General features: G+C 39.2%; 6 protein-coding genes across 6 annotated transcripts; 1 reads left to right on the forward strand and 5 right to left on the reverse strand.

The window, feature by feature from the left end:
• Positions 1 to 231: 231 nt before the first annotated feature.
• On the reverse strand, positions 232 to 3174 carry TPHA0P00110 (uncharacterized protein; the record flags this gene model as incomplete). The annotated part of the gene is made up of 1 exon (XM_003688555.1): positions 232 to 3174. One exon carries the CDS (start codon positions 3172 to 3174, stop codon positions 232 to 234), a length of 2943 nt encoding a protein of 980 aa, XP_003688603.1.
• A 2354-nt stretch (positions 3175 to 5528) lies between these two features.
• On the reverse strand, positions 5529 to 7205 carry TPHA0P00120 (sugar porter family MFS transporter; the record flags this gene model as incomplete). Its single annotated transcript, XM_003688556.1, has 1 exon — positions 5529 to 7205. One exon carries the CDS (start codon positions 7203 to 7205, stop codon positions 5529 to 5531), a length of 1677 nt encoding a protein of 558 aa, XP_003688604.1.
• Positions 7206 to 8747: 1542 nt separating this feature from the next.
• TPHA0P00130 (uncharacterized protein) lies at positions 8748 to 10016 on the reverse strand (the record flags this gene model as incomplete). Its single annotated transcript, XM_003688557.1, has 1 exon — positions 8748 to 10016. The coding sequence occupies one exon, from the start codon at positions 10014 to 10016 to the stop codon at positions 8748 to 8750; it is 1269 nt and encodes a 422-aa protein (XP_003688605.1).
• A 424-nt stretch (positions 10017 to 10440) lies between these two features.
• TPHA0P00140 (SelT/SelW/SelH family protein) lies at positions 10441 to 10851 on the reverse strand (the record flags this gene model as incomplete). Its single annotated transcript, XM_003688558.1, has 1 exon — positions 10441 to 10851. The coding sequence occupies one exon, from the start codon at positions 10849 to 10851 to the stop codon at positions 10441 to 10443; it is 411 nt and encodes a 136-aa protein (XP_003688606.1).
• Positions 10852 to 11087: 236 nt separating this feature from the next.
• On the reverse strand, positions 11088 to 11714 carry TPHA0P00150 (uncharacterized protein; the record flags this gene model as incomplete). Its single annotated transcript, XM_003688559.1, has 1 exon — positions 11088 to 11714. The coding sequence occupies one exon, from the start codon at positions 11712 to 11714 to the stop codon at positions 11088 to 11090; it is 627 nt and encodes a 208-aa protein (XP_003688607.1).
• A 522-nt stretch (positions 11715 to 12236) lies between these two features.
• RFU1 (Rfu1p) lies at positions 12237 to 12896 on the forward strand (the record flags this gene model as incomplete). Its single annotated transcript, XM_003688560.1, has 1 exon — positions 12237 to 12896. One exon carries the CDS (start codon positions 12237 to 12239, stop codon positions 12894 to 12896), a length of 660 nt encoding a protein of 219 aa, XP_003688608.1.
• Positions 12897 to 13007: the final 111 nt, after the last annotated feature.

The raw sequence follows: 13007 nt of genomic DNA on the forward strand, positions 1-13007 counted from the left end.
TAACTAAAATCAATACTTTACCTTTTGTCAAGTTCCATATCACAGTGATCTATTTTCAAGTCGATCAATTCCAATTGACCTCATCTTGGTATATATTTAAGAGTTTTTTGTAGATGGACTATTCTAAATTATGATTAACGGCCTTTTTTTTAGAATAATTAATATTATTATTATATTAGTTAAAATTGATACTCATAAAATATATTTAACGAACTATACAAAACTGATAAACTACAGGAATAAGGAGAAGGAGAACATTAATACCATTGATATTAATGAATGAGAGACATTGTTGTTAGCCAAGCCGAGGTATGAACTGACTTCGATTGTATGAGCTGAGCTCGATGATGTCGAACCTTCATATTGTAATAGTGGAGTCGAAGCAGAAGTTGTGGAACTTTTTTTAGAATTGAAACTTGTTGTGGCTGCTGCTGTAGATCCATCAGTTTGTACGGTGGATGATAGCTTATTAGTCTGATCATTGGCAATATTATCTGCAGTTGTGGTAACATCTGTTATGCCGGTTGTTTTATCTTCTACTATATTGCCTGAAGAGGATTGATAGATACACTCTGTCTCTGTACAAGTTATCGTATGTGTAGCCGTCAAAATGATGGAACCACTACTATCAGTAATTGTTTCGCAACTCACGGTAGTATAACTGGTGAAAGTTGAACTTTTAGTTTTAGTCAATGTTGAGTATGTTGAATTAGCAATTTCTGTCGTTTGACTTTTTGTTGAGTCTCTACTAGTAATATCAAACTTTGTTGTTTCAACATCTGATATATTCGAAGATTCTTCAGTACTAATGCTATTGGTTGAGTTTACATAACTGTAATAGTTGCTTGTGTATGGTGTCACAACAACAAATGTGGTCTCGGTGGTTGGCTTGTCGTCGCTGCCGGTGACAGTAGTAACAATGGTGGAGATAGTTGAAGTTTGAGTGACATCGCTCTGAGTGTATGTAGTAGTGATGTCTTCGTTACTTGGAGTTTCGACTATGAAAGTAGTCTCGATGGTAGTTTCCCCATCAGTACCGACGGTAGTTGAAAGAATGGTGGAGACAGTGGTATCTGCGGTCACGGTACCATGAGTGTATTCAGTAGTAGTGGTTTTGTCGATTGGTGTCACAACAACAAATGTGGTCTCGGTGGTTGGCTTGTCGTCGCTGCCGGTGACAGTAGTAACAATGGTGGAGATAGTTGAAGTTTGAGTGACATCGCTCTGAGTGTATGTAGTAGTGATTTCTTCGTTACTTGGAGTTTCGACTATGAAAGTAGTCTCGATGGTAGTTTCCCCATCAGTACCGACGGTAGTTGAAAGAATGGTGGAGACAGTAGCGTCTTCAGTGACGGTACCATGGGTATATGTGGTGGTAGTGGTTCGTTCATATGGTGTTTGTACATAGTATGTCGTCTCTGTTGATGGGAACCCCTCTGAACCTGTGAAGAAAGATGTCACTGTACTATATGTGTTGACATACGTACCTGTCCAACCTGTTGTTATAGTTGTTTGTATTTCATAATATGGAGTTTCAACAAAATATGTAGTTTCTGATGTTACAATACCATCACTATCAGTATAATAGTTGACTGTAGTAGAGTAGGTACTAACGAAAGTTCCTGTCCACTCAGTGTAAGTTGTCGTAAATTCTTCAAAGAAAGGTGTTTCAATATAGTAAATTGTATCGGATGTTAAAATACCATCAGTACCTAGATGAACATCAGTAGTTAAACTATATGTGGAAATAAAAGTTCCTGTCCATTCAGTGTATGATACATGACTTTCGTGGATAACAGGAGTTTCAACTAAGTAAATTGTTGTTGTTGATTCGTAACCGTCGTCACCTGTTGTTATGGAGGTTATAGTCCAATAAGTTTTAGTTGTTTTCCCAGTCCATTCAGTGAAATGTGTAGTTGTGGTGTCATATGTTGGTGTTTCAACGAAGTATGTTGTTTCTGTTGTTTCTATTTCATCTATTCCGGTATAAGTTGAGATAATAGTAGAATATGTTCTAATAGTTGAGCCTGAACCTGCAGTGGTTGAATAAAAAGTAGTTTCTGCAGTAGGGGTATTAACAAAATATGTTGTTTCAGTAGTACCAAAACCATCTTCACCAGTGGATGTACTAATCAAAGTTGAATAAGTTGTTACGTAAGTACCTGTCCATTTTGTTGCCGTGGATGCAATTGATTCATCTGATGGAGTTTCAATGAAATAAGTTGTCTCGGTTGTTTCTTCGCCATCCATACCTGTTTTAGTTTTGACAGTCGTTGAAACAGTCGTTACGAAACTATTAGTACCATGAGTATAAGTATAATCAGTATCAGCTTTAGTTGGAGTTAACACTGTATATATAGTTTCTGTAGTGGTCAAATCATCAGTACCAACATACGTAGTAGTAATCATGTTAAAAGTTGTGGTTACCGAACCTGTCCAATAACTAGTGGTTGTACTAGTAGCCTGTGGTGTAGCAGGACAATCTGTTTCTAGATTATCATAAAAGGTAACTGCTTCTTTCCAGTCAGTATGGATTTCACCTTCTGGATCTGTGTATTGTAAATTTAGGATACCAATATAACCAATATTGAAGTACACGATTTTCAATGGGTAAGCATAACCAGCTTCCAAATAACCTTCGATATATCTTCTTTCGTTAGTAGCCCATTGATTAACGGCATTTAAGCTAATATCATCATAATCGGCTGCACTTTCGTCAGCGTTACAACAAGTAAAGGCAGATGGATTAGCAAAAAGTAATAAAGCAGAATCATCGGTATCGAAAAATTCAAATGCATAATTACCAGAAACAGGTGGAACAAAATAACCAGTTAATTCTAAAGTAAAATTAGAAATAGTTATAGGTACACCATAAACTTCACCCCAGGCGATGGTACCTGCAGAGTGATCGGTGTAGCTAAAATTAATATCTGTGACACCTGATGTGGTGGCTATTTCATTGTTTATTTCATCATAGACATCAAAAAGATAATCTAAAGGTGAGTACAGATTACTGTATTCAGGGTAGTAGTATGGAAAAAATCTTGCTCTGAAACCAGCGGTACCAGACGATAGAGCTGGAATGTCACAATGATACTCATATGCTTTTGTATAATTTATTAGGAAAAGAAAGGGCACTAAAAGCTGCCCCAGGAGCGTGTTAGACCACTGCATATAGACCAAAAGATTAATTTATTTTATCAATTCTTCTGACAAACTGTAGCGAAGTAGATGCGATTTCGACTGTTCAATATTAACTAATTTCTGAAAGAAACATAAAAAAATTGGAAAGTGTAGTTTAGAGAATATCTGTTAAAATAATATCTAAAAATTTGAAGTTGCTTAAATATTTGCTTATTTGCATTATTTTTTCCCATCTCATTTACTTTAAGGAAAGAAGATGATTGGAAATGAATGCATAATATTGCTCTTCTTTCTCTTCTCTCGAGTTAAAATTTGCTTGATGTGATGGTTTAGTTGAATATACCAGCATGCGCCGATAACTTATCACTGGTCATTTCACCAAATTTTTTCATGTAGTATTCGCCATTCTAAAACAGGCAAGTGTTAGAGCAGACTCGATAAAACTTTGGGAAGTATTCAAAACAACTAATTCTAGCCTCCAAATAGTATCAGAGCCATAAGGGAAAGCACATAACTCGTTTTGTACATGCGTAAACATTGCTACAGGTCATTACTGTGGACCGTTTATAATATTAACAATGAATTAAATAAATTTGGTGAATTCCCACAACCCTAATGGTATTCGATTACGATGACCCAAAATTTCATACTATCAAAAGCGCTTAATTACCAGCGAGCATCGGTCCACTGCTTGACGCTTCTAATGACATCCGGAAATACATAGATCAACTGATGTCCAAATAACATAATGTTCCAATTGTATCTTGTACGACGCGTTGCTAAGCACAAAATGCCAGCTTTTCCCTCTCTCATAGTAGCTAAATTGCCAATACAACTTCTCTATGTTACCACAGTACCAAGTGGTCGATTCCGTAGCGGCTCGATTTCTACCTCTCAACAAGGGACTTATACAAAGATAGACAGACAAAGGTCAATTAACAGTTAACATACTCAGCAACCAAGTAGTAATGTACACCTAATATGACAACAAAACGTAATGGCATACTGAAATATTACTGAAGTCTACCAACGAAGAAGAAATTTTGAAAAGAGAAATTGTGAGCAAAAAACCTCAAAACAACGTCCACAACCGAGTACATATTAGGAAATACAAGATTGCTTCGAAGTATTCGTGCAAAGATCTCTCTGTAAATAAATTCCTGCCATTGCAAAAAGAAACGTGAACATTTTCTATTTCCTATTTCGGCCCGAAACTGTTTTGGAAAAATTGAGATTTTCGAGAACTGTGTCCGAAAAAGGGAAGAGAGTGAAATTGAATGCAGTAGTAGTATGTCTGTTATCAAAAGTTCATGCAGAGAGAGAAAGTTTGCTCGGTGTGTTGTTCTTGTATATGATGACAGTACACTATTAGCAGCTGATCTGCGGGTTATGGAAAATGCTACTAGATTGTGGTACTCAGACGGTTATACATGCAGCGAAAGACATTGTTATCTCATTTTGTCTCATCTAAAAATGTAAATAATTGAGATTGAAACAATATTCTCTCAATAGAGTAACATATCAATGGTTATTTTTTAGGCAACCGATGTTCTAGACGGCCAATTGTTTTAATAAGTCACCGCTTCTATTTTAGTTTTATTTCAACTTAACAAAATTACAAGCACGAAGATAGGTTTTTGTCAACAACATTACGCTCTAATTATCTAACACGAGTACGTGCAATAGTTGAATGCCATTCTACTTCTCGATTATTGGCAAATACCTCAAAATGGCCAAATCTGTAATATCGATTGTCTAAAAAGATCACAAACTTTTTCTTTTTTCTTTTTTCTTTTTTCTTTTTCTGCCCGTATGGTAACCAGATTCAAATTACGAACATCAAAAAATTACCTGGAAATGTGAGGTGACACAGATCTGGTAATGTAAAAAGGAAATGAAAGTAAGTAGCTTTTGGTGATTACGATTAATAAGAATAGTTATGTAATAAACTATTGCAAAGTTCAATTATTAAATTGACAATGTCCGTGCAGTTGCATTGGATATGAGCAACAGACAATCACGTTATTGTGCATTATTCTTTTAATATCATTTAACTTGCAAAAATTACTCAACAAAGTGCTATAATAAAATAATATTGTTTAAATTAAGCAGCAGAATTACAGCACTTCACATGTCTGATAAGAAGACAATTAGTAGGCCGTGGCCTGGAAACAACAATTTTCCCAGCATAAAGTTGATTATCAGCGGGCATTAGACGACTACTGCCGATCAAAACTTCCAACTTGTTAACAATTACGATTATATTGAAGAACCATAACAGTTATGACATCATAACAATATTAGAATTAAATTACATAACAACTGACTATTTACTCGATATTAATCGGCTAAATCAAAACATCCGATGAAGGTGTATAAGCTAATTAAATCATACTTTTATACCATGGCTTATCATCATGCGTTAACAATTCATTATCGTAGTCGACTGCTCTTCTAGAGGCTGGAACCCATTGTGCTGACTTCCATGGTAGAACACCTTCTTCCCATAACTCATTGATTTCTTCTAATGTTAAACCTTTAGTTTCCGGAACAATGAGGAAGACATAAAAGAACATGAAAACTAAACATCCCATGAATACATAACCATAGTAAAAGTTAATGGCTGAAGTGATGAATGGAGTAAAGAAAGCAATCAAGAAACCCCAAGTCCAATTAGCAGCAGAAGCGATAGACATACACTTGGATTTAACTCTTAATGGGAAAGATTCTGCTGTGATAACCCAAGCAACTGGAGCCCATGTAGTGGCATAACAGAAAATGTAGAAACAGGTAAAAACAATCATACAATTACCGGCACCTTTAGAAGATGGTTGATCGTCACCGTTTGGATACAAGCTTGTGACACCAACAGATGCATAAATGACCATACATGCCATCATTGATGCAGCACCCCATAATAGACATCTACGACGGCCTAATTTTTCCACAGTGTAAAGGGCAACGAAAGTGGAAGCAAAGTTAACAATACCGATAATAATGGAAGTTTGGAAAGAATCCTCCAAACCAATGGACTTGAAGATACTTGTACCATAGTAGAAGAAGTAATTATTACCAGTCAATTGTTGTAAACATTGAATCATACATCCCATTGTCAAACGTTGAACAATTTTTGATCTAGTAGAGAACAATTCTTTCCAACTAGCGTCACCAGCAGCCTTTTCTGCTTCAACACCGGCAGAAATCAGATCATATTCCTCAATTACAATTGGATCTTCAATAGTACATCTGTTTGACTTAGCTAAAGATCTCTTAGCTTCTTCCAGTCTCCCAACTTCAACCAGATATCTTGGAGATTCTGGAACTAAAGTCAAAGCAAATAACATGAACAAAGCCCATGCAAAACACAACCCTAATGGGACTCTCCATTGGACAGAGTTCGAGTAATTTTTAGTACCATAGTTAGTACAATAACCCAAAAAGATACCTGCAGTAATCATCAATTGATAACAAGAAACTAAAGAACCTCTAACTTGCTTTGGAGCAATCTCAGAAATTAACATTGGACATAATACAGCAATACCACCGACACCTAAACCAGAAATAATTCTACCAATAAAATATTGATACCATTTGTCAATTGACGCAATCTGAATAATAATACCAATGATATAAATGGTAACAACAATGAACAAACCAATTCTACGACCATATAAGTCACCACCCTTTGACAAAATAATACCACCAATGGCACAACCAATATTGAAAATAGCGACAATTAAACCGGTCCTTGCATTAGAGAAATATGGAGTTCCATCTGAATGTTTTGAACCAAATCTATCTAGGAAATCAGTTTGATTAACAAAACCTGAGATAGTACCTGTATCCCAACCGAAAATAAAACCACCAAAGGCGACACATAAACATAACAAACTAGCTGATAAATATTTAGATTTTGAACTTTTTGGAGCAGGGTCTTCCATATTCAGATCATCTGGTGTTTGTGCTTTTATATCTTCATAATCTTCTTTAACAGAAGGTGTAGATAAATGTGAATTTTGAGAGCTTCTCTCTAATTCTTCGTCATGAATGTTTTCTGACATTTTTTTCTCTTGTTTATATATCTTATAAACCTACGACGTTAAAGTATTGTCGATGTTCTATGTTCTTATTGTGAACTGTAGAAAAGGAAGGATATATTTAATTGGAGAGAAAACATAAAAAATAACTTCATTTACAAGAAATCCTGCCATCTTATATCCATTTGGAAACCAGATCATCTTTTGAAAACAAGAACACTAAAAAAGGTTATCGACAGCGCTATTTTACTTAAAACAAGTTATTCTTCCCCAGATTTCTCCACAATGTTGCCAATCCTCTTATTCTATTATCTTTCCAAAATAAACCTAATTAGTCAAACATACACACCATCTTATCTGATATACTGTCACCCGAGGTTCCATGTTTCAATGGCCTTATCTTCCAACCAAAAAAAGACCTTCTCATGCCAAAGGAACAACCTGTTGCTTTATCGATCTACTAATTGTCCACAGTCTCTATCAACAATGTTACTATTAGAAACTCACCAGACTTTATCGTCAAAGGCTTACTTGTTGATTCAACAGTCTTTCGTTTCCATGCTAGTGACAGTGACACTTCTTTGACCTCTCTCGGAACAATGTCTCCCGTGACATGGCGTACAGCTGTTCTGCATCCTGAACTCAAACTCGAAACCAAAATCACGCATCAGAGATATCAACAAATGTTAGGCTGCCTCTAAGATACAAGCCTCAAGCAACAGAACATCGGTTAGCTGTGGACCAGGAACCATGCGCAACAACTCACTGTCTTCTAGCTGCATCCGAGTCCATCGCAGACTTTTTAAACAACATTCCCATTCCAAAACATCTAGAGCTAGTACGGAGATATTCAAATGAATACGGTAGAATTGACTAACATGGTTCACAGAATGGTCAATTCTGCAAGATACAATTATCCGACCAGGTGAACTGGAGGCCCTGTTTGTGAGATCTTGTTGCAAGACACCCCACCGGAGCACTATGGTCCGGAGAGTCCTGGACCATAAAGGTCGGATAATTCGAAATGGTTTCAACCGTGACAAACGTTAGTCTATTAACCTCAAGCTAGGGTTTGGCGTCCACACTCGGAAGGTCTTTACGATCGATGGCACTTCGAAGTTCTTTTCTGTTTTTCCGACGCCCAGATTCGTATCGCAATTGAATCTGAATCTCTATATTCCAAGCATTACGATGCCATATCAGTGAAAAAGTTGTTATTGCAACAACATATCTACAAAGTAAGTAGGAGTTTAACGATGGTTAGTGCAGCACGAGGTGGTGAGGTGTTCCTTATCAAGAAATCGATAACTGCGTTGGTCACGGCTGACCGTGGTTGACCGCGGTTCATGTTCTTCAGCAACCAATGCATTTGCACAGTTAGATGTCATTGTCATTCTCGGGAAGGGTATTTTATGCCTGAAGGCTTCAATATGCACCGCATATACTACATATGCGAGAAGCTGGGGTTGTATTTCAACCATATCCTTCTAATATTATTGTATGATGTTAAATTATGATATGTATGTTTTATATAAGGTATATAATCGAGGTTAAAACCAATGGACTCTACAATAATTTAGTCTTTAATAGTTCTTGTTTTATCTTGATGGTATAATAAGTCATGACACACATAAATATGATCAGTGGGATCAAAAATAGTGTTAGCTTGTTGACAATCGAATCTAGATGTGAGGTGTTATTGTTGTGAGATGCAGAGTCCCTCAGCTTTTGTTGATCAGCAATCATTTTTTCCAATTTTTCATTCAAAGCAAAAATATCCTTATATTTTTCTGGATCAATGCTGCCATCATTAGGGTTCTGAGCCTTTTGGACAGTATGTGAACCGAATTGTTCCGCCAGTTTTCCAATGCTCGATGCCAATAACTCCTGAGTCTTCATTAATTCTGTCAACATCTCTTCTAGGTTGCTGATATCATTACCTAAAATCTTACCTTCGATTTTATCTAATTTCTTATAGATTTCATTTGAACTGAATTGTTTAGATTTCGAATCAAATTTCGCTTTAGTGACAAGCTTTTCATTACCGGTAGCTTTGTCGACAATTTTAGTTAGCAATTGAGGTTGAGGCATCTGGTTTACATTTGGAATTAAGGATTCCTCAGTTAAAACATCATGCATTTTCATTTGTAAAATTTCAAAAGACTCATCGTTGTTATAATTTGCAGCAGTGACACCAATAAAGTAGTTGCCCTTTGGCAATTTAACTTTGCTTGTTTGCAAACATACCTTATTATTGACTTGTACTTTAAATAAATTATCTTGACTGCTGTAGGACAAACGAATTGTAGATGGCACTGATTGGTCTTGGTAACTTAGTAAACACTTACCTATAGCTCTCAAATGTATATCGTCTTCTTTGAAAGTTTCGGAACCATCATTCAATAAAACATGTAGTGTAGATTTGAACTTACTCTTATTATCCACTAACATCTGGAAACCTTCATATTTTTGTGGACCATTATATAAAGATTTATCAGCGTGGGGCACTGAATCGGATATGAACCAAAATGAAATGCCACCTTTAGAGTCTCCAAAATAGTTGACACTTCTAAATGTCCATTCCATTGTAAAAGAATCCTTTAACTGATACACGGACCTGCTCCATAGTGAGCCTTTAGAACTTTTCTTTGGTGTTAACACAATTCTTCCTTCTTCTAAGACGGTCCCATCACCAGAAACCCAAGTAGGTGGGATTTTTTTAACACCAAGCAAATATGATAGAGAGTGGTTCTCATTCATACTAGACTTAGCTTTGTCAATTGAGTGACCAACAGCCAGGCAAACGATGGTCAAAAAATACAGCAGAAATTTCATCCTTATTGCGTTAACGAAAAGTAAACGTCTTGCTTATATCTAGCTTTTATTATTGCCACAAGACACCCTTGCTCTATTTAATATAAAAGAAACTACATGCTTATACTACTGTATATACTTTCCAATCAATAAATCCTTTTTTAAAAGGTGTTGATTTATTGAATCGAATGTTTCTATTTCTTGTCTCATAGAGAAAAGTGAAAAATTGAGTGTGGACATCTGGAAAGATAAAAGAACATGAAGAAAGATCACTGTTTTATGGCTGTTTTGTAGCCAATACATATTGGAATGTAGTTATCGAAGGCATTAACAAGGTGTGTAACCGTGTCTGTTTTCAATTTGACTTTAATTGTATGTTTTAAGCTTTGAAATTAGTCGACAAGTGGGAGCGCAACGTGTACCTGTGGCCCAAGTTGTGGTTTTATCAATTATCTTGACATTCTGTGCATTGCTTTGAATTATCTGAGCTGTATTGACCATTTCTAGCCGTACTGTCCTCCGATACCAAACCTTGTGTCGCGGTGACTCGTTCGATGTGGGCACCTACTTTCACTGAATCACGAAACACCAACTGTTTCGCTCTTTGTTTTAAAAACTTGCTGTCAGGAAACCCTCCATCTACTTTCCTGTCCCACAGAGTCACTGCCTTATCATCGATATAATCTTGCTTTGTTTCGTAAGCCAGAATTTTGAACTCCCCGGTTTCTGCTGGTACAAGAGCCACTTGGCCCAGCTTGTCATCGAAGGTTTGCAACAGCTCCTGAGCGTACCACGCAGCTCTAAGGTTCCATTTGCATTTGGTGCAAAACAGTACATCTATCTTAGGGAACGACATTTCTGTTACGTTGTTCTTGCACTGCCTACAAGGTGAAATCCTTCGTGGTTGTGGTTTCAAGAGTTACTTATAGAAGTCGACCCTTATTTATAGGGGTCAAGAAGTATAGTGTGAATGTTGACGTGATATTTTATTATATGCAAAGTGATATGTGAAGTATATACATAATAGTATCCGGGGCCTCATATACGTGTGTGTTTGTGTACGTTTGTTGTGGAGTGTCTGCTAGAGGAGCACTATTTGTCCAATTGGTCTGCAAACAGTTTTTTTGGTTTGAACCGATCCTGTTCTTCTTGCGTCAGGGTCTTCTGCTTGACCACATCGCCATCCTTGTTGCAGTACGTTATCGTACTCTGTAGTTCCGGATGGTCTGTCAGCAGCTGTTCATGACGTCTTCTATAGTCCTCTTTAGTCAGCGTGCTCTCGTTAGCGAATGGGTTCGCTAGGGGAGCCTGGACGACGTCTTCGAAGTCGTCGTCGTCGGCGTCGTCCGGTCTGGGTGCTTGCACGTAGTCCTCGATATTATGATCGGCGATGATCTTATGCGACGGGGTGCCTGGGCATGTCTTGTGCAGTTTCTGGTCGAGGGTAGCCTCTGCGAGCTTCCCAAACAGATTGCTGCCGGCGCCCATCTGGACGCTCTCCTCGTGGCCCAGTCTGCGCTTGATCGAACCGCGCCTTGGTGTGTACTCCGGCGACTTCAGCTGCTGCTGCTGCACCGGTGGAGGCAGCAGCGAGGCCTTCAAGTTAAACTGCAACGGACGCCTGCCCTCGGCAGGCGTGACGGGCCCGTTGGCCCTGTGTTCTCTTGGCGTCTCAAACTGCGCCGCACTTGATCTTGGGGGGGTAGAAGGTTCCATCATGGTGCTGTGGCTGCCTCGGATTGGCGCACTGGAAACAGCGCCACGAGCTCACAAGCGTCCCCCCTCCTGCAAAACCCACCTGCTATATATACCGTCGCTCCCATCCACGCCGTCACCAGACTGACGCCTCTGGTGACGGCGCATTAAATGACAACGCTGGTCTTTCCAGCCCAGAGCGGTAACGCCGGCCCAGCCATCCCCCACTGGCGGGCGAGCGTGCTGGGCTCGCGCAAGCCCAGCACGCGCTCGTGCCGCATGGCTGGGTTCCTGGGAGCCGCCGGATCCTTCCGCCCCAGGCAGCACGCTCTGCCTAGCCCCAGGCAGAGCGTGCCCGAGTCCCGCCTGGCGCCCGCAAAATTTTCGCGACGCCGACGCTCATCGACCAAAGTTCCTGGAACTTTGGTCGATGAGCAGGTAGAGATGAGGTGGGCAGGTGCTTGGGAGTGGGCTGTTGAGCATGTTGGGCGTCGATTGGGTGAGGAGTGGGATGCCTGAGGCTCTCGAAGGCATTTAAAAAGAGGGATGGCGGTGGTGGGCAGTCCCAAACACCCATTGAGCGGTCCAGGAAGCATGAGGACGGCGGCTTTGAGGACAGATGCCACGAACTACAAGTTCAATCCGCAGATGCCATTGCGAGTGTATCTCAAGATATGTGTGGACATGCTGAACAGGGCCCAGGATGAGTTCCAAGCTGGGAACGTGAATGCTGCATACATGTACTATTTCAGGTACGTTGACCTAGTCACCAACAAGTTGGCAAGACATCCACATTGCATGGCCGGCGCCTCGCAGGTGGGTCACGAAACATACATTCACCGACAGGAGTACTTGCAGTTGGTGAAGTTGGAGCTGCCTTGTGTCATGCGGATTGTCGAGGACCTGCAAAGGAAGATCGACGTCGCCCATGAGAAGAGCCAATTGTCCCTGGCGAAGAACATTGCCAAGACGAAACAGCATGCGCAAGCACAAGGCACCTTCAAACTTCCGTCCAACTTCAATGAGAACAAGTTCAATCAGTCCCTCTCGTTCCTGAACAATTCCGCCATCGAAACTATAACACCAAAGCAAGAGGCAAAGGTCGGCAGCAATAGCGCTAGCAACAGCAAGACAGCTTCTGCAACGGCAGATGATAAAGCCCTCATATACCCTGAGCTGCCCCAGCTAAATACAGCATCCTACTGATTTGAAGTAGAATAATAACTAATTATCATCATTCATGTGGGCCATTCATTGATAGATTCGCTCATGTGCTTACATAACTACATATTTATATAATCTAATGTTTCACATTTC

This window comes from Tetrapisispora phaffii, chromosome 16 (assembly GCF_000236905.1).
Source record: "Tetrapisispora phaffii CBS 4417 chromosome 16, complete genome".
NCBI lineage: Eukaryota > Fungi > Ascomycota > Saccharomycetes > Saccharomycetales > Saccharomycetaceae > Tetrapisispora > Tetrapisispora phaffii.